This window comes from Lampetra planeri, chromosome 3 (assembly GCF_965212315.1).
Source record: "Lampetra planeri chromosome 3, kcLamPlan1.2.h2, whole genome shotgun sequence".
NCBI classification, from domain to species: domain Eukaryota; kingdom Metazoa; phylum Chordata; class Hyperoartia; order Petromyzontiformes; family Petromyzontidae; genus Lampetra; species Lampetra planeri.
Window position 1 is genome coordinate 9,462,024 of NC_136109.1, and position 21,581 is coordinate 9,483,604.

At 51.7% G+C, this 21,581-nt stretch overlaps 1 protein-coding gene across 1 annotated transcript in view; it reads right to left on the reverse strand.

Moving 5' to 3' along the window:
• LOC144717333 (DEP domain-containing protein 1B-like) overlaps nucleotides 1-21,368 on the reverse strand; it is a 29,731-nt gene extending 8,363 nt beyond the window's left edge. Inside the window, exons 1-8 of the mRNA XM_078592815.1 lie at nucleotides 21,139-21,368; nucleotides 13,761-14,029; nucleotides 10,640-10,919; nucleotides 6,704-6,984; nucleotides 4,668-4,798; nucleotides 2,971-3,018; nucleotides 1,071-1,860; nucleotides 453-706 (exon numbers count right to left, since the gene is read on the reverse strand). Coding sequence (XP_078448941.1) covers nucleotides 453-706; nucleotides 1,071-1,860; nucleotides 2,971-3,018; nucleotides 4,668-4,798; nucleotides 6,704-6,984; nucleotides 10,640-10,919; nucleotides 13,761-14,029; nucleotides 21,139-21,186 — 2,101 coding nt within the window. The 5' untranslated portion in view covers nucleotides 21,187-21,368. The remainder of the gene's footprint in view (nucleotides 1-452; nucleotides 707-1,070; nucleotides 1,861-2,970; nucleotides 3,019-4,667; nucleotides 4,799-6,703; nucleotides 6,985-10,639; nucleotides 10,920-13,760; nucleotides 14,030-21,138) is intronic.
• Nucleotides 21,369-21,581: the final 213 nt, after the last annotated feature.

Here is a 21,581-nt window from a genome sequence, read left to right on the forward strand (position 1 = left end):
TAAGCCACATCTCGTCGGGCCATCACTTGTGATGTCCAGGTCGCTTTGGAAAAAGAGCTACAAAACTCAATGGGCCTCACCTCGTGAGATAGAAAATTGTTTATAGAGTGAGTGAATTCGTGGAGAGGGCGAGCTATGAGCGAGTGAGCTAGTTTGCGAGCTGGCGGGCGATTTAGAAACGGGTCAGAGAGTCAGATGTGAGCTAGTGGGCGAGAAAACAAGTGAATTGTGAACGAGTGGGTGGGTGAGCGAGCGAGTGATCGAGCGAGTGATCGAGCGAGTGATCGAGCGAGCGAGTGATCAAGCGAGCGAGTGATCGAGCGAGCTGGCGAGCGATTTCAAAATTGGTGACAAGAGGTGAGCGAGTTATGAGCGAGCAAGTGGGTGAGGGGCGATTGATAAATTAATGAGTGAGGAGACGGGGGGGGCGAGCGGGTGGCCGGGTGACTCACGCGTGTCGACGTCCGCCAGAGCCGTGGTCCCACGGCCGCCGCCTGCTGCTGCGTTCCCCGCGTTGGGATCGGCGTTCTCCTGCGAGCGCGGCTCGCGTCTCACACCACCAAGACCACCACCAGCACCACCACCACCACCAGCACCACCACCACCAAGACCACCAACAGCACCACCACCAAGATCACCACCAGCACCACCACCAAGACCACCACCAAGACCACCAGCACCACCACCAAGACCACCACCACCACCACTAGCACCACCACCAAGACCACCACCAGCACCACCACCAAGACCACCACCACCACCACCAAGACCACCACCAAGAACACCACCAAGACCACCACCAAGACCACCACCAAGACCACCACCAAGACCACCACCAGCACCACCACCACCAAGACCACCACCAGCACCACCACCAGCACCACCACCACCAAGACCACCACCAGCACCACCACCACCAAGACCACCACCAGCACCACCACCACCAAGACCACCACCAAGACCACCACCAGCACCACCACCAGCACCACCACCAAGACCACCACCAGCACCACCACCAGCACCACCACCAAGACTAATACCACCACCACCAGCACCACCGCCACCGCCGCCCCCCCCTGCCGGCATTGTAGCGCACGCTGCGCGAGCGCTGGAACTGCGGCTCCGTCTCCAGCGAAGAGTTGAGGTTGGCGGCGCCGGCCACGCGGTACAGCCCGTTCCCCCGGAAGCTCGCCGCATCATCTCCGGCGTCCCCGCCATCGTCGTCGTCGTCGTCGCGACGGTCGCCGTCCGAGCCCTCGTCTCCGGGAGACGCGAGGCACCGCGACATGTCGAGGATGAGGCTCTCGGTGGACGCGAACGAGGGGAGCGTCCGCTGCGGCGGCTGCGGCGACGGAGGAGCCGCGGCCGACGAGCAACTTCTCGACGACGGGGGCTGCGACGACGACCGAGGAGGCTTCGGCGCCCACGGGTTCGCCGCCGACGAGGACGCAGGCGGATCTGCCGGGCACGACGATGCCGCCGCCGCCGCCGCCGCCCTCGAGAAAGTCGTCGTCGTCGTCGTCGGCGGCCGCCGTGATGCCGTCGTCGCGATCGGAGGAGGAGGAGGAAGAGGCTCGGACGAAGACGACGAAGGATAAGACGGCGTTTGCCTCGATGCGGACGAAGGTTGCGAACACGATGCTGACGATGACGTCAGTGACGACGACGAGGACAGCGACGAGGAGGAGGAAGAAGAGGAGGAGGCGGCGGAGGAGGTGAGCGAGAGGGCGTAGGCGACGACGCCGTACAGGGGGAACGCCAGCAGCGGCTCGGGCAGAGCGAGGAAGTAGTCGGCCACCGTGCGGAAGACGTCGCGCTCGAAGCCCGGGTACGACGGGCCCGGGGCATCGCCGGCCGGCCCTGCGGGGGGGGGGGGGGCGACACGCGGGCACAAAGACGAAGGTCCCCCGTGTAGCCTGTTAGCGAGCACACACGCACACACAAAAACAAAGATACCCCATTGAAGCCTTAACAGACTGTCGGGGCAAGTGCTGTTAGCGAGCACCTATGAAGGCCGCAACAGTACACGAGGGGGTGGGGGGTGGCCAGCACCACGCCCGACTGCCTTTGTCTCCCCAGTGGCGATGTTTACTACACACCGCACCAGGTACTCATTTGAGGCCGAGTTAACCTAGGGGAGGCCCGGGACCGGTTCAGATAATCGTCACTGGTGTTGACCGTGAGCGGGAATCGAACTCGGGTCGCCGGGTTCGTAGCGCAGCGCGCTAACCGCTACACCACCGCTCCTCACAACACACACGAGCACGCACAAAGACAAAGATCCCCCATTTTAGCCTCAACAGACTGTAGGGGCAAGTGCTGTTAGCGAGCACACACGCACGCGCGCACACGCACGCACACGCTTCTGAGATTCAGAATATTTATTTAAACCGGAAAAATCCGATGAGCTATGAAGCTCTTTCATCCAGAAGTCCAGTCGGGGGGCACACGGGGTCAGAACGTTTCAACGAGGACAACAACAACAACAATGTATGATAATTGTTTTTTTACCCTTCTATCTGGCAACAAAACTGACACCTTTTTTTACAAGGAGTCATGTTTGCATAGACCACAATGCCTGCATCTGGTCCAACCCATGTGAGACTAGGCTCTAAGGAAAGCTGTCTCGGGTGTGGACCAATCAACTTCAAGGACAGTGCATACATTATCAGAGTTATGTTTTTTGTTTGCATTATGGCTGCAGGCATTGTGGTCTATGCAAACATGACTCCTTGTAAAAAAAAGGTGTCAGTTTTGTTGCCAGATAGAAGGGTAAAAAAAACAATTATCATATTTTTTACTGGCAAATGAGGTTCCAATGGTGGAACAAAAACAAACAAACACAAAACACACGACAGGAGAGCCAAGCGAAAGCTTCTGAGGCTCGCAGCGTCGGCGCGTCGTTACGCGACGGGAGCTGCCTTGTTTTGTGGGTCGTGCGGACGGGGGGCGGGGGGGGGCCGTACTTACACGTGGCCAGGCACTTCATGGCGGACAGCACCCAGCTGGGAAGGTCTTCTGCAAAAAAACAAAAGACAAAGATTTCTCCCCCACCGCCCCGTGTCGCCTTAACAGACTGTTCAAGGCAAGCGCCGTCCGCGATCAGAGGGCACCTATGAAGGCGGGGCGCGGCACACGAGGTGGGTGGGTTGGCCAGCACCAAGCCCGGTGACCGCCTTTGTCTCCCCAGTGGCGATGTTAACTACACACCGCACCGGGTACTCGTTTGAGGCCGAGTCGACCTAGGGGGAGGCCCGGAACCGGTTCAGACAATCGTCACCGGTGTTGGCAGCAAGCGGGAATCGAACTCGGGTCACCGGGTTCGTAGCGCAGCGCGCTAACCGCTACACCACCGGTTATATCTTCTGCAATACAAAGACAAAGATCCCCCGTGTAGCCTTAACAGGCTGTCGGGGGCAAGGGCTGTTAGCGAGCACCTACGAAGCCCAGCACGGCACGGCACACGAGGGGGTGGGTGGCCAGCACCACGCCCGGCCGCCTTTGTCTCCCCAGTGGCGATGTTTCAAGACTGCACCAGGTTACATGTTTACAATAAATAAATACAATCTCCCCCCCCCTCCCACTGGCTCCAATCCTGCATCAATATCAGTCTCACACATTCACCATCTTCAAGATCCTCAATGGGTGAGTCCCTTGCCAGCCTCTCGTCTCTTTTCACTCCCCTACCGCTCTCCTCCTCACACTCACACCTCCTCTACAATCTCATCTCACTCCCTTCCCCCCTCCGTGCTCTCTCCTGCCTCTCTCTTTTTTTTTAGGATCAGTGGAAACAAGAAGATGCTCGGTGTAGTCGGCACTTTGCTTCGTTCATCATTTCATTTTTACATTTTTAAACTTTGCTTTATGTAAACCCCCACCTCTCGGTCACTCTCTCGCTGTCTCTCTCTCGCTGTCACTCTCTCGCTGTCTCTCTCTCGCTGTCACTCTCTCGCTGTCTCTCTCTCGCTGTCTCTCTCTCGCTGTCTCTCTCTCGCTGTCACTCTCTCGCTGTCTCTCTCTCGCTGTCTCTCTCTCGCTGTCTCTCTCTCGCTGTCTCTCTCTCGCTGTCTCTCTCTCGCTGTCTCTCTCTCGCTGTCTCTCTCTCGCTGTCTCTCTCTCGCTGTCTCTCTCTCGCTGTCTCTCTCTCGCTGTCTCTCTCTCGCTGTCTCTCTCTCGCTGTCTCTCTCTCGCTGTCTCTCTCTCGCTGTCTCTCTCTCGCTGTCTCTCTCTCGCTGTCTCTCTCTCGCTGTCTCTCTCTCGCTGTCTCTCTCTCGCTGTCTCTCTCTCGCTGTCTCTCTCTCGCTGTCTCTCTCTCGCTGTCTCTCTCTCGCTGTCTCTCTCTCGCTGTCTCTCTCTCGCTGTCTCTCTCTCGCTGTCTCTCTCTCGCTGTCTCTCTCTCGCTGTCTCTCTCTCGCTGTCTCTCTCTCGCTGTCTCTCGCTCCCTCTCTCGCTCACTCTCTCGGTCCCTCTCTCGCTCACTCTCTCGGTCCCTCTCTCGCTCGCTCGCTCACCCTCTCGCTCACTCACTCGCTCGCTCACCCTCTCGCTCACCCTCTCGCACACTCACTCGCTCACTCTCTCACTCTCTCCACCCCCCCTCCACGCGCTCCCGACTCCGGCGAGCGGGGATGGGGGCTGAGGTTGTGGGGCCCGTAGGCCTCGCGTACCGGAGCCGTCGGCGAGCACCACCACCCCGTGGCGGTTCACGCTGCGCAGGTTGTGCACGAGGTGGCGCCCGTGCACCAGCGTCGGGTCCAGCAGCCCCTCGAGGGAGCGCAGCGCCAGCAGCGCCCGCAGCCTGCCAGCGCACGACACGAGGCTCCGTCAGCACGGTCTCGGCGCTTTGCAGCAGCGCCTCCGATTAGCACGGCTGGCTACGTACGGTGCGAAAGAAGTTCTACGTACGTGCGTGCATCGCTTGCAAATTCATCAGTACCAGCAGTGTCGTCTACGTCAGTGTCGTCGTCAATAGCGCGGGGTCATCGGCATAGCCGTCGGCAACGGCATCGTCATCGGCATCGCCACCAGCATCAGAATAACAATGGGTTGAACTTGTACAACGCACAGTTTTCGCTCACTCTGGGAGGAAAGAAACGACTCTGAGCCGCGAGGAGTCAGAGGCAAGTGGAAAGGCAGCCTGGCGGTGAGCCGGCGACAGTGATTGCCGGAGCGCTGCGGTCATCCAAACACTCTGAACGCATGACGCCCGTTGTAAATGCGGAGCGAGAAAAAAGCGGAGGACCCGGAGAAAACTCCACGCGACCAACACGGGGAGAGAGAGAGAGAGAGAGAGGCCGCAAACTCCGAATATACGGCGGCAGGCGTCGTCAGGGTCGGGATGGAGCCCACGACCTCATGCGTACCTGGCGAGGTAGTTAACATTTCCGACATCTTAAAAAACCCGCGTCCCCGATCGCTACCCTTATGTGAGTGGGGCAGTGAGCCCAATCGTCATTCCCTCCTCCCCTTATCCCGTGGGCACCTGGCTTTGGGCTCGTCATTCCGCGGAATAACTGCACCCCCCCCCCCCCCATCCTTCTCATGCTTTGTAACAGGCAATTGTAAAAATAACAAAAATAAATTGTAAAAAATCACCACCGCGGCAACCCCACAGGCATCACCACCCACACACCGGTGCCAGTTTACACGGGGGGGGGGGGGTGAGAGGGGGCCTTGCAACATAAGCCGCTCCTCTCAATGCACGACGTGTCTCTCGTTTTGCTGAAGCGTCAAGATCTGCCGCTCGCGTGCCCACCACTCGCCCCTCTTACCAATGTGTTTTTTAGTTGTCCACGTAAGGCCCCGCTGAGTTGCCGCTACTTAGCAACCGGGCCAACGCAAATGATAGCTCAACGAGGTGGCTTAAAATGTGGATATTTAGAGCAGCCAAATGCTCTGAGTGCAGTGATGTCGATTCTAAATGCGGAGGGGGAAACCGGAGGACCCAGAGGAAAAAATCCACTACGGAGAGAGACAACGCAAACTCCACATATACAGCAAATGCCAGTGTCGGGATCGAACCTGCGATCTCATGTGTACCAGGCGCGGTAGTTAACATCTCCTGGTCAACGTGATGATGATGAGAGAGAGAGAGACGCAAACTCCACATATACAGCAAGCGCCAGGGTCGGGATCGAACCTGCGATCTCATGTCTACCAGGCGAAGTAGTTAACATCTCCTGGCCACCGTGATGATGATGAGAGAGAGAGAGACACGCAAACTCCACATATACAGCAGGCGCCAGGGTCAGGATTGAACCTGCGACCTCATGTGTACCAGGCGAGGTAGTTAACATCTCCTAGCCACCGTGATGATGATGATGATGAGAGAGAGACAACGCACGCTCCACATATACAGCAGGCGCCAAGGTCGATGTCAAACCTGCGATCTCATGTGTACCAGGCGAGGTAGTTAACATCTCCTAGGCACCGTGATGATGATGATGAGAGAGAGAGACACGCAAACTCCACATATACAGCAGGCGCCAGGATCGGGATCGAACCTTCGATCTCATGTGTACCAGGCGAGGTAGTCAACATCTCCTGGCCACCGTGGCACCCCACAAGCATCACCGCGAGCCCACGACGGTGCCCGTGTGCACAGGGCATAGAGCGGTCCTTGCTACGTAAGCCGGTTTTTCCCCGTCCGCTCCTGCGCCAACCTCTCCGACCTTTTTCCACGCACCCCCCCCCCCGCCCTCACCGCTCCAGCGCGTCCCGCTTGTACTCCTCCTCGGCGCAGACCGCCGACGCCGCCGTCGCCGCCGGCCACGCCGCCCCCACCACTGCGCCGCCGCTCCGCTCGGTGCCCCTGCGCCGATGCAGCTCGGCCTCCCGCTCCGGGGCGGCGACGCTGTGACGCGAGCCGGGGGCGAAGGTGGCGGCCGTCCCCGCTGCCACCGCTGCTGCCACCTCGGCAGACTCGAGGCCCGCGACGCCGTCGGCGATGGCGACGCTGTGCCGCTTCCGCCAGTCCGCCGACTGCTGTGGGAAGGGGGGGCGGGAGAGAACGTTTGTTTGACGCGGGCGGATTCCCTCGCGGGGTCAGCGCCTGCCCGCTGTAGCTTTCTTCATTATTGACGACTTGCAGCTCGGCACACGGCAGATTGCCTGCGCAGAGCGACTCACGACCTCCTCTCGATACCAAGATCCAGGATGGTCGTCGCGTCTACGCGCCGCTTCTCGGTGGCAGCCCCAACAGTCTGGAACGATATTCCTCTGCACGTTCGCAGCATCGCCTCAATCGCCTCCTTCAAGAGAGACTTAAAAACTCACCTCTACAATCACGTGCATTTGAGCGACTCTGAGCTTGGCTCCGCGCCTCTGAGTTGCGGCCACTACGTCCGCAAATTTGCGCGCGTTACAAATTGAACTATTATTGAACTATTATTATTGTCCGGCAGGCCGGGCCCAGGGTTAGGAGCTCGCAGCAAGCCACGAGACGCTGCCAATATGTGATGGCTGTGGTTCTCAAACTTTTTTGGTTACTGTACACCCCCCCCCCCCCCCTTAGGCTTTCGCGACAAAGAGTGTTAACGCGCACGCGTAATGTATGTTGATTACGATATAAATAAGCCCAACGGCAATGGATACCCATTAGTCATTGATATGCATTCATTAATCCCCCAAGTGACGTCATCACATCTACCCCTCTATGTAAGGAACGAATCAGGAGGATTTCTCCACACATCTGGCTGTCACCTGATGAAGCTGGTTGCAATTGCTGGCGAAACGTCGTACTCAGATTGTTAATGTTGTGGCTTGGCTCTCCAACACACAATCGGTGTTGCTATGCTAGTATACTACACTATACTACTATACACTACACTACACACACTACACTATACACTACACTACTATACACAATACACTACACTACTACACACTAGTGTCGTACTCATAACAAATTGGCCACGTTCTGTTTACGTGACAAACCCCTTACCAATTGTCCGTGTCGGGTGGTGGCGGGTTTAATGACACATTCATATATTTACGCGATCTAACAAAAAAAAAACCTGCCATTGTACCCCCCCTTGTTAAATTTTGTTTCAACAGAGTATACTCCACCTTGCTGGACCCAACAACGTTCTGAGAAATGTACGGATAATGAAAATCAATATTTGATACAATTGTCCACTTTGTGAGGTTATCACTCCTAGCTTAACTAGTGACCGCAAGCGATTAAAAAAAACAATTCAACAGACGCTCTGCACGCCGCATGACGTCATTTGTTCGCGTTTGCCGGTTGCCCTTGGAAACCAAATTGATCACGATCAATGAGTTGAGAAAGGTCGTGTATAGCATTATGGGTTAGATCATATGGATTCCCATTTTAACGTAGTTATTTGACATTGCCAGATTCACACCCGACCATTCACCACTCTCACATATGATATACAAGTAGTCCCCGAGTTACGATGGTCCGACTTACGATATTTCGATCTTACGATGGCGATACGACAAAATTGCCATCAACAACCTAACATCGTTAAAGTGTTCAGACGACGGACAGAATCTTGGTGAGTACAGTACAATATGATACGTTACGATACGTTCAATGCATGCATGATATGTAGCTTTAGCGATTTAATTTTAAGGTTACCACGATACGATACGTTCAATGCATGTTAAAAGTTTTTATAATACAGATAGGATTGTTTCCTGCAGTTCATATAGGTAGGCTAAGAATTTACCTTGTTTTTTTTACTTTACATTTTGCCGTGCAATACAGTATTGTAATTAATAAATACATACAGTATATAGTTTATACAGTACGGTACTGTAAATTGCTCTGTTTTGCTAAATTATCACCATTCTTTAAGACTCCTGGGTAGACTATAGGCCATCTTCGACTTACGATATTTTCCACTTACGATGGGGTCGTCGTAACGCATCTCCGTCGTAAGTAGAGGACTGCCTGTAATTTCACCATTTATAGAGATGACCTCACGTAACCCCTGGGATATTGCCACGTGTACCCCCCCCTCAACCTCCCCCCAGGATTCTGCGTACCCCCCCGGTTGAATACCGCCGCGTTATCCCACTTTCGACAGCCTAGAGCGTGACTCAGGGCCCAGTTTGAAAATCATTCTACGGGTAAGCTGGGCCGGGTTAGCCCTCGATGCACGAATGTTCGGGTTTTGCGAAAAATGTTGCGTGCGCACGAGCGATACAAATCTACTGACGCTCTTCGCTTGAACAAAATGGAATTTCCGCGTTGGTGAAGTTGCTAACTACGGGCACCGCGCCGTGAGACAAGAAGCCCAGTCGGCGGAGGCTGCGTTGTCCGTCCGCGGACAGCGTCGCCGTGTCCCTGCCGTGCCATCGAAACTCTTCCGCGTCACCTCCCCAAGTCATTCCAACGACACGCGTGTGCCCCCCATAACCCCCCCCCCCCCTTCCCCGATGCCTCTCATCCACGCTGCACCCATCCGTCGCCCTCATTCGCCATCACACTCCACCGTATTCCTCCTTCCCTATGTAGTGTTGTAAAGGACGGACTTCTAAACTTCTTTATGGCACACACTGTTTATTATCTTAATACACAGTCCCTATCACACTAAGGGGTATATGGTCCCCTCACCCGTTACCCTCAGAAGGTACAAGCCACCGGACCCTGCAGGCTATCTAATCTCCCTGCTATCCCAGCGTCCTCTGGCTGGACCTAGGGGATCTCTCCCCGACCACTGGTTACACTGAGCCCTAGCCCTGATAAGAGCTGGAGGGCTTGGTCCAGGGTCCTAGATGTCTTCGGCCGACTTGGGTCTTCGTGTAGCAGAACTGGCCAAGAGCTCTCAGCGCTCTGGCTTTTATACCTGTTCGTGGCCGGGTTGTCCAATCCCCGGCCACCTTGTGGAACCCTCCGATTGGTCCTTCCCAATCTGGCGTTTGGATCCTACCTCACCCCATTTTGACCCTGACCGTTTGATTGAGCGGGAAAACCTTATTCACGATCCGCTCTCTCAGTTTGCGAACAGCGAGTAGTTAACACCACTAAACCTACAACCCCGGCTAACATCACGCGCGGCTCCATTCCCAGCCCCTCCGTCCCTTCCGTCACCTCACTCGCCGACAGTCGCTCCACCCCACCCTCCTTCTCCGCGTACCGCCCCGTCGGTTTGCGTTGTAAAGAGCCCGGGATAAGGAGCGCTGGCTACATTCTAAACAGAATAGAATGCCGCGGATCTGACGGCAAGTTCCCTGAAAAGATGCGCCGCTTCTGTTCACTTGTTATTGTTCAACCGTTTAAATATTCACGTTTCTTACGCTTATTATCATTAGTTTGAGATGTGAAAAGTGACGCAGGAGTGTATAGTGTAGGGTTCGGAGTCGAGTTGGAGTGACCGCCCCAAAGCACGTGCGTAAGCGTTGTATTAACGCGGAAAAGCAAAAGCACTTCACCACCCGGAATGCTCTCTTAACCGGCATCTGTCATAGGCGGAAATACAAATATCTTACGTCACCTATCCGGGAAAAATTCCGACAGCCATCCCCGGCATCTTGCCGTGCACCTCTCATAGATCTGTTGTTGTTGTTGTTGTTCACGGGAGCTTCCGGACGCTGCCGAGCGGTGGCGGTAGCGACAGTCTATACGTACGGTACGCCGCCGCTGCCGACGCTACCGCATCTCCAGCCTCACCAGCAGGAACCGGGGCGGAGGTCCGGTGATTCCCGCGGCCCGCGTGATCCTGCGCCGGCCCGAGCCGCCGGAGCTCTGGCAGGGGGCGGATGCGAGCCGGGGCCGCCGGCGCGGAGACAGACCCTCCTCCTCCTCCTCGTCGTCGTCGTTGTGGCGGCGATCGTCCTCCACGTCCCGTCGCTTCTCCTGCCGAGCGCCGTCCAGGGAGCCTCGCGGGCGGTGACCCCGGGGAGAGCGCCGGCAGCCGGCAGCCGCCTTCAGCGGCGACTCGGGCGGGAACCTGCGAGGGCGAGAGAGTCGGGCGAGAAAGTCGAGCGCGAGAGAGTCGGGAGAGAGAGTCGGGAGAGAGTGTCGGGAGAGAGAGTCGAGCGAGAGAGAGTCGGGAGAGAGAGTCGGGAGAGAGAGTCGGGAGAGAGAGTCGGGAGAGAGAGTCGGGAGAGAGAGTCGGGAGAGAGAGTCGGGAGAGAGAGTCGGGAGAGAGAGACGGGAGAGAGAGTCGGGAGAGAGAGAGTCGGGCGAGAGAGTCGGGAGAGAGAGAGTCGGGCGAGAGAGACGGAGTCGGGCGAGAGAGTCGAGCGAGAGAGAGTCGAGAGAGAGAGTCGGGAGAGAGAGAGTCGGGCGAGAGAGTTGAGCGAGAGAGAGTCGGGAGAGAGAGTCGGGAGAGAGAGTCGGGAGAGAGAGTCGGGAGAGAGAGAGTCGGGCGAGAGAGTCGAGCGAGAGAGAGTCGGGAGAGAGAGTCGGGAGAGAGAGAGTCGGGAGAGAGAGAGTCGGGAGAGAGAGAGAGAGAGAGAGTCGGGTGAGCCGTTGACGTTGGCACGACGGGTTCGAGCGACGCGGGCGTTTGACATCCTTTTGTAGGGGTCGGGAGAAACGACGACAAAACGCAGCGTTTTGAAACGTGCCATGGAGTAGAACTCCCCTCTCGACGACGGTAATTGGTTCCAAGAAACTGCCCACTAAGTCATTTGGTATTTACACCCGGTTGGCTGACGAGTGACGACATCACATGGATCCCTCTATTCAAGACCGGAACAGGATGAGGATTCCTCCACAACCCTGGCCGTCGCCTGATGATGCTGGTCGTTGTTACTGTAATCACCGGCGAAACTTCGTACTCAAATTGAAAATATTGTGGGTTCACTCCCTAACACGCGAGCGGTTAGTGCTGTACCGAGTAACGAATTGGCCACGTTTTGTTGACATGACAAACCTAACCAATTGGTTGTGTCGGGTAGTGGTGGGTTTAACGACGCATTTATAGTTAAGCGATCGAACCCAAGGACTGTACAAATTAGCCAGAGTTGGCCCGTGGCCCTGGACAACGCGGTATTATTATGTCTCGCCAGAGGTCGCAACCGGGTACCCGATACCCGTACTCTACCCGATACCCGGCTACCCGTACCCGGCCGGGTACGGGTACCCGTTTGCGACCCTGGTGCGGCCGGGTACGGGTACGGGTAGGCCGTGAGTCACTGATGAGTAACTATTTGTCACTCATTTCCCAACATCTTGTCTCTTCTCACAATTCAAGTTCCTACAATCAACCCACCCGCGCCTGCAACATGGCTTCATCCCAGAGGTCGCAATCGGGTACCCTACCCGTACCCGGCCGGGTACGGGTAGGGTACGGATACGGCCGGGAACGGGTACGGGTACCCGTTTGCGACCCTGGTGCGGCCGGGTACGGGTACGGGTAAGGAATCAAAACCCGTTTGCGACCTGTCTCTCGCCGACTATGACGCGCCATCATCTCTCAGTAAACCGACGCAGTTATAGTCTCTTGAGCCACACGACAGAAGCCGGATTCAACGCAGAGGCTTTAAGAGGCTGCAACGTGGGACCACGAATTTTTCGAGTCTTACCCCAGATGTAGCTGTGAATGTCGTGTAGGTGATTTGGTTCTTAAAGCTACAGCATCGCTCTGTGTCTGTACCACTACCCAGTTACGTGCCAAAAGTTAAGACAGCCTTGTTGACCGCAACTCCGATTTAGCTTTACGGTTCGTTTATCGCGTTTAAAATCCACGCGACCACGGGGAGAGAGAGAGAGACCGCAAACTTCAAATATACAACAGGCATCGTCAGGGTCTGGATCGAACCCACGACCTCCTGTATACCAGGTGAGGTAGTTAACATCTAGCAACTGTGATGATGATGAGAGAAAGAGAGACACTGCAATCTCCAAATATACAGCAGCAGGCATCGTCAGGGCCTGGATCGAACCCACGACCTCCTGTATACCAGGCGAGATAGTTAACATCTAGCAACTGTGATGATGATGATGATGGTGAGAGAAGAGCGACACTGCAATCTCCAAATATACAGCAGCAGGCATCGTCAGGGCCTGGATCGAACCCACGACCTCCTGTATACCAGGCGAGGTAGTTAACATCTAGCAACTGCGATGATGATGATGAGAGAAGAGCGACACTGCAATCTCCAAATATACAGCAGCAGGCATCGTCAGGGCCTGGATCGAACCCACGACCTCCTGTATACCAGGCGAGGTAGTTAACATCTAGCAACTGTGTTGATGATGAGAGAAAGAGAGACACAGCAATCTTCAAATATACAGCAGCAGGCATCGTCAGGGTCTGTATCGAACCCACAACCTCCTGCATACCAGGCGAGATAGTCAACATCTCGCAACTGTGATGATGATGAGAGAAAGAGACACAGCAATATCCAAATATACAGCAGCAGGCATCGTCAGGGTCTGTATCGAACCCACGACCTCCTGCATATCAGGCGAAGTAGTTAACATCTCGCAACTGTGATGATGATGAGAGAAAGAGAGACACAGCAATCTCCAAATATACAGCAGCAGGCATCGTCAGGGTCTGTATCGAACCCACGACCTCCTGCATACCAGGCGAGGTAGTTAACATCTCGCAACTGTGATGATGATGAGAGAAAGAGAGACACAGCAATCTCCAAATATACAGCAGCAGGCATCGTCAGGGTCTGTATCGAACCCACGACCTCCTGCATACCAGGCGAGGTAGTTAACATCTCCTAGCCTCCGTGGCGCTCCCAGCCGTGCGCCCGACCACCACAAAACTCGATGACACAGACGCCCCCACCCCCGCCCCCCCCCACCCCCTCCGTCCCCCCCACCGCACCGGTAGAGCCGCCCGTCGTCGGCGTGGACGTCCTCGGAGCCCCAGCGCCCCTTCACGTCTTCGATGACGTGGTTCTTGAGCAGCTTGCGCAGCAGCGCTGCGGCCTGCGGGCGCCCGACGCGGTGCCCGAAGGCGGAGTGCGCACGCAGCACGGACAGGAGGCTGTCGCACGCCTCCGCCGCCGTGAAGCAGCGAGCGTGCGAGCGCAGGCCAGCGCGGTGCCTACGCAGCGGCACCGACGCGCGGAACTGCGAAGTCACCTCGTTCCACTGTTGGGACCCGGGGGAGGGTGGGGGGTGGGGTGGGGACGGGCGGGTGGGTAAAGAGAGATCAGAATCAGATTTTGTATTTATTGAACTAAGAGGTTCTTTTTTAAAATCCTTTATATTAAGTTCGCTTGCTTGCTTGCGCGCTTACGACCGTGCAAATCTTTCGGTCGTTTTTTAACTCACTTCCCGCGATCCAATCGAGCTGACATTTTGCACACAGACTCGTTGTGCGTGACAATTAATGTTCGTGAATTTTACACTGTTTAGGGAATTTTTTTAAATATTTAATTACCAATTGCTTAATGCTGGCAGACAATCATCTGACCCATAGGTGGCAGCCATCTCAAGCCAGAGGACGAGAGGACTCTAGCCGCCACGCATATAAAAGATTTAGAGTGAAAAACTTTGTTTTTACGGGTTAATTTTTTCGGAGTTTGACTCGGCCGGCAGACGACATCGAAGCATTCTGCAATTACAGATTCAAAAAAACAAACAGGCTAAACTTCGATTTAAATTTCGATTTAAAGCTTTCGTGACTGTAGGGATTAATTTTCTTGGTTCTTTCGGTAAAGTCACGTAGAAGGGAAGTAATTAAATAATAAAAATAATAAAGCATAATAATTTTATTATGATTTTGTTATTTTTATTATAAAAAAAATCAAACATAATAATTGTATTCTGTTTTATTATTATTATTATTTTATTACTTCCCTTCTACGTGACTTTACCGAAAGAACCAAGAAGATGAAACAGGCTAAACTTGTAGATTTGAAGCTTTCGTGACTGCAAGGATTCACGCTCTTAGTTTTTTCGGTAAAGTCACGTGGGTAAAAAAAATTTATAAGTTCCATTCATTGGCTACCACATTCTGATAAGCTCCCCCCCCTCTCCTCCCCCTTAACTTGTATTTAAGAACTTGCATCTTGGAATCCCTGCCTCACTTGATACAGCAAATCTATCTGTGACGGTCCCACCTGATGACGGAGACTTGTGTTGCCTCCGAAACGTCGTGATTTTTATTATAATTTTATTTTTATTAATTTTAATTTAATTTTTTTACCTACAGGCTAAACTTAACAGCAATCGTGTTGCTAAATGGCGTTCGCACTTAAGAGTTCGGTGACGTTAACAAGAGAGTCGCTTTAAATGAGTGCAGAGACGACAGAATGGAGACGCCAATTACTTTGGGGCACCCACATCAAACGCCTTTGATCCGAATCGGTAAGTTTTCACAGATGCCCAGTTTGAGATCGGTTTCGGGGGGGGGGTGGGTATGGTGAAAAGGGGGAGTTAAACGAGATAAACTGTGCACACGTAACGGTTAACCTAGGCCCTCTCGTTCTGCGATTCTGCGTTACAATTCAAATGATTTTTTTGAAGTGTCCGTGATGTCCATCTCGTATGACCCGTCGTCCCACCCACGTCACCTCATCTACGACGTCACCTCGTTCCACTGCAGGGAGGGTAGGAAAGGTACGAGGAGTGCCTTCCCTAACCTTCTCGCCGCGGTGGCGAGGAGATGTTAACTCTAGATTTGAAGCTTTCGTGACTGCAAGGATTCATCCTCTTAGGTTTTTTCGGTAAAGTCACGTAGGTAAAAAATTAAAATAAAATTAATAAAAGTAAAGTAGAAATTAAAATAAAAAAGAGATGTTAACTACCTCGCCTGGTGTGCAGGAGGCCCTGGGTTCGATCCCGACCCTGGCGCATGCATATTTGGAGTTTGTATGTTTACGCTCCCCCGTGGTCGAGTAGATTTTTCGAAGGGTTTCTATGTACGCAGAACTTCTTTCGCACCGTACATAGCCAACCATGTTCATCAGAGGTGCGGGGGGGAGGACAACTCTCCACAAAAATCAGTTCTAAAGAAATTAGTTTCAGTCTAGATGATTTTAAAGTTGCAAAGCTCCCAGTGGCTGCCGAACGTCGGAAGGAAGAGAGCGTTCCAGACGGCCGCAGAAGCAGCGAATTTGAAAGAGCCGCGCATCTTGACTGCTACGTCACCACTACCCCCTGTACGGAGAGGGGGTGGTGGAGCGGGTAACGTGGGTAGAAGAGGTAGGTGAGGGAAGAGGGTAGGAGTAGGAGGGTTGGATAGTTCACTGACACCCACTTGTTCCACGATTGGTAGAAAACTAAAGGAGTTTATCCCTATTCCTGGTTCTTTCGGTAAAGTCACGTAGAAGGGAAATAATAAAATAATATTAATATAAAACAATAAAAATTCTCACGACGTTTCAACTGCAACACAAGCAATCATCATCAGGTGTAAAATCCACAGAATTTTTTTTTGAGTTTATCCCTTTCAATGTTTTACGCAACCGGTCCCAGTTGGTTAATAGACCACAGCCAGTAGGTTAATATTGGAAAGCGTATTAGGAGGTGGGGCGGGGTGTGTGTGTAGTGGGTGAGATTATGATTTAAATATTTTAGACAGGGCATTGAACCAATGGTTTAATAATTAAAATGCGACCTTACGCTCACGAGGGAAGCTCCATAAATGGAGGCAGCCGGTCAAAATATCGACACGATCCTAAATATAGCAATGGGGTTGTCGTTTTGAGGTCACTATTTGGTTGTTTTAAAAATATGGCTTGTTTATGTAATAAGTCAGCGACTTTTGGCAAGTGAACAAAATTGATTGCACCATTACCATCCCAGCATGGTTTAAAATTTGCGCTTCAAAGTTCAAAGTTAATTTATTAGGTAAAAGCCCTGTGAGCCATTCGGCTCTTGAATCGGGTGCAACCGCAACAAACAAAAACATGAACAAGAAAACATCTTAAAGTGACTATGTGACTGAGTGCAAACAGAAAATCCAAGAAAAGACAGCAAAATATTGCAGAAAAATCACCGTACACCAACCCTGTGCAAGTATCCCAGTAGGATGCAAGTCAAACAACAACAACAACCACAAGACAACTTAGATGAAGGCCATCAGTCTAACTCTGTACTACAACAAACAAACAAACATGGCCAAACCAAAAAACTTTTCGAAAATCACCAAAATAAAGTTTGCCCGAGTATGACTCACATTGTGGTATTTGACGAACATGTTTTTTTGTTCCCTTCTTTAAAATAAAATGGACATGATCTATACGCAAGCTGCAGTCCTAATTGGTTGGCAAACTTTGCCGGAGTAAAAAGCCACTCCGTGACTATACTCAAGAAAGTGTGACATTTCGATTTAAAGCTTTCGTGACTGCAGGGATTCATCTTCTTGGTTCTTTCGGTAAAGTCACGTAGAAGGGAAATAATAAAATAAAAAAAACATAAAAAATAAGACAGCGTCTGATCAGATACTGTCTTTCCGACAGACCTGTTCTTCACCTGAGGACGCCTGCTTGCGTTGTGGCCGAAACGTCTTGAGAATTGTATTTTATAATGTTTTATTTTTATTACTTTATTATTTCCCTTCTACGTGACTTTACCGAAAGAACCAAGAAGATAAGTTTCCTTTCCCAGGAAAAGCCATTATCTTTGCATGAAACTTGATTTGAAGCTTTCGTGACTGCAGGAATTACTCTTTGGTTCTTTCGATAAAGTCACGTAGAAAGGAAATCAATTAAATAATGATAATACGACGTTTCGATTGCAACACAAGCAACCGTCATCAGGCATAACTAAATTTGAGAGAGAGACAAAACAGACACGGAGACACACAGACACACAAGCAGAGAGACAACACAGACACACAGAGACCCAATGCCTCTGTGTCGAGGCCTTAATTATAGAGAGAGGGGGGGTTGAATGAATGACCATAAAATAGCCAAACAACCCAATACCGACTCCTGAGAGGTTTTTTTTCTTAGATAAAGAACATTTTATAATCGTCATCATGGCAGTTTCCACAGGAATGCAGAAATCCTGGCCACTAAACCACTGCCGTATACCCAGCATCTTACGGATACTGTGCCAACGTGGGAGAGGTAATAGCTCCACACACACACACTGTGCTCTGTACACAGCGGCAACCCAAGCTCGATTCCCGGCCACAGCTTGCAACACCACGTTCAGGCGTTATCCGAGATGTGCGTTCAGATATCACTCACCACCAACGACCGGCGTGTGTGTGGCGAGATGTTTACTACCTCGCCTGGTATACGGAAGGACACGGGTTTGATCCTGACCATGAAGCCTGCATACTTGGAGTTTCCATGTTCTTCCCCAGGTCATGTGAAATTTTCTCCGGGTCTTCCGGCTTTTCCCTCCACATCTAGAAACATGCGATTGGAGTATTTGGCTGCTATAAATTGGTTTTCGATGTAGAGTATCTCTGAGTCTCTGTACAACTCTATGTATACTCTTTGGTTCTTTAGGTAAAGTCACGTAGGTAGAAATAAAACAAAATAAGTCACGAAAGCTTCAAATCAAGATCTCTATGTATCTCTGGGTTTACCATAGAGGTCAATAGTTTCGGCTGCATGACCACAAACTCAGCCCTGTGGCTTGTCTTAAATGTGTTTCTATGGGTTTCTATGTAGAGTATCTCTCGGAGTCGCTATGTATATATTGAACTTCTTCCGCACAGTACGTAGCCAACCGTACCAATGTAACGTTTAACCTACTCACGCCGGCTTGTGCCCGCCCTCACAGTCGGGCATATTTGCGGAATACAACACGCCGCCGTTGACCCTGGCCATTGACCGAGCAACCCAACGTTCCTACCAGCTCCCTCCTGCAGGAATGTGTTTATGAGATGGAGGGATTGGGGTGCAGTATCGGCGGCTGATTACACTGGTCAACAACAAAAAAACATTTTTTTTCTGGCCTGGACTTTTGCAGCTGTTTTAGACTAACTTCAGGGTGCTGATTCCAAATCTGATCTCAGATTTGCTCTATCACATCTCATTTTATGCTATCGGCATACCCCATTTTCATTGATTTTACCCGAAATTAACTCCGTCACTTATGATTGCAAGTTGTTGCGAGTCAGTGACTGCTTTAGTGTTAAAATATGGTGCTGTATTTTTAGGATAGTGTGTTTATAATATGATTTTATGTAGATATCCACATTTATTTGATATTTTTCTTCTGCAGTTTTGATTGAAAATGCAATATTTGGAATACCTTATGCCAGAAAAAGTGTGTTGACCAGTGTTATTGATGTTGATATGCGGCTGTAAAGCTTTTTGTCCAGACATATCCAGCCGGGGGCACAGGTTAAGAACGTTACAACACACAAATAAAAAATTAACCCGAAAAAACGAAGTTTTTCACTATAAATCCTTTATATGCATGGCGGCTAGAGTCCTCTCGTCCTCTGGCTTGAGATGGCTGCCACCTATGGGTCAGATGATTGCTTGCCACCATTAAGCAATTGGTAATTACATATAATTATTTTTTCCCTAAAAAGTGTAAAATTTTTGAATTTTTTTTTCACGAACATTAATTGTCACGCACAACGAGTCTGTGTGCAAAATGTCAGCTCGATTGGATCACGGGAAGTGGGTTAAAAAACGACCGAAAGATTTGCACGGTCCTAAGCAAGCAAGCGAACTTAATATAAAGGATTTAAAAATAGACACACGATATAGTTCGTGCAAAGGTAAACAAATCACCCGAACAACATACAAATAAACCATCCCCATCCTAGCAGGAAAAGCCCCACTTATACTGGTAGGAACGAAGTGAACCAGCCTACAATAGATTATACCGTCCGTCCGTCCGTCCGATGTCCGATTAGGTGTAGCAACATCGCCCCCTACTGCAAACACTTGGCAGGACCCTACAAAACCTTTAGACTCAGTGAGGCTTTCCTGGCTAAACAAGTGTAACATTCCCTTATAATTCCCTGAGATAGTTTTTAATTAAAACATTTAAATTAAAAATTAACTCACAGCGGCCTAAAGCCTACAGCTAGGCCTAAAGCCTAGAACTAGGCCTCAAACTCTCCCTTCGTATCGTACCCCAGCCATTTCATTTTATTATAGCCATTCATTTGTTCGTTCCTACCAGCCCACCCCGCAGGGACCTGTTTTTTTGCAGAAGCGACTTGGCCATCCACAAACTCGACAGAGTGGCCCATCAAGTGGACATTTATAACAGCCAAGATCATCTGAATGATCTCAAGGCACGGAGACTCCGCTCCTATGCTGCTGCTGCTGCTGCTGCTTCGTGCTGGGTTCAGAATCAGAATATTGATCGTTCAGGAGGAATCCGAAAAGCTATAAAGCGCTTCATCACAGATGTCCAAGTAATGGGGCACGTGGTAAGGACGTTACAACAACAAACAGTACAATCACACACGACAGTTTGCCCAAAGTTACAATAAAGGTAAACAAATAACTTTACAAATATATCCAAATAATACTAAACTAATTTTTTAATCTCAGCAGGCTTATTAACTGTTGTTGTTGTTGTTGCAAAACTGAGCCTGGCCATTCCGCAAACGAAATAGCTCGGCAGAGTGGCTATCATCATCATCGTGGACATTAATACAACAGTACAATAACACGACAGTAGTGCCAAGTGACAAGATAAACTAATCAAATTTCGATTTAAAGCTTTCAGTGACTGCAGGGATTCATCTTCTTGGTTCTTTCGGTAATGTCACGTAGAAGGGAGATAATAAAATAATATAAAATAATTCTCACGACGTTTCGGCCACAACGCAAGCAGCCGTCCTCAGGTGAAGAACAGGTCTGTCAGACGCTGTCTTTCCGACAGACCTGTTCTTCACCTGAGGACGGCTGCTTGCGTTGTGGCCGAAACGTCGTGAGAATTATTTTATTATGTTTTATTTTTATTATTTCCCTTCTACGTGACTTTACCGAAAGAACCAAGACACCACGGATGCCTTTTACTTTCTCCAACATGCATAAGCGTGGCGACGGCCGTGATTGGTCAAGACCGCTTCGCCCCGCCCCCCGGGGACACGACGGCGCCCCGTGATTGGCTGACGACGGGAGGGGGAGGGGTGTGGGGCGCGAGCGGCCCAATCAGCGGCGGCGTTACGGCCGTCGAGCCGAATGCGCGCTACCAAATCTAAACATCGTTATTATCGATTTGTTTTTAAATCGATTTAGATTAAAACGACAGAACGCGGCGGCGATGAATCGATAACTGACGTCGACAATCTCAACCTCGCTCAGTGGCGACAGACTCACGAGTTTAGTCGCTCTGTACGGGCCGGCGGTGTACGACGTTTTATCCATGACCCTCTGTTAGTTCCGTCTCTTTGTTTCGCAGCCCGACGGAGGATGTTTCAAAGCATGGCGAACTTTTGTTGTTGTTGTTGTTGTTAAACGTTTTCCTTCCTTCGCTCCCTCACGCGAAACGTCGCCTCGGTCTCTCCCTCAGAGGCGCCGCCGCCGCCACCGCCACTGCCGCCCAGAATCCAAGTTTGAATGAAGCCACAGGCGAGCTGCTCACCCATTGGTTGGCTTGGGGGAGTGGGCGTGGCATAGCGAGGGTTTGGGGTGGGAGGGGTTAAGGAGGGTGGGGGTTAAGGAGGGTGGGGGGTGTGGGGTGGGGGTTAAGGAGGGTGGGGGGTGTGGGGTGGGGGGTTAAGGAGGGTGGGGGTGGGGGTTAAGGAGGGTGGGGGTATGGG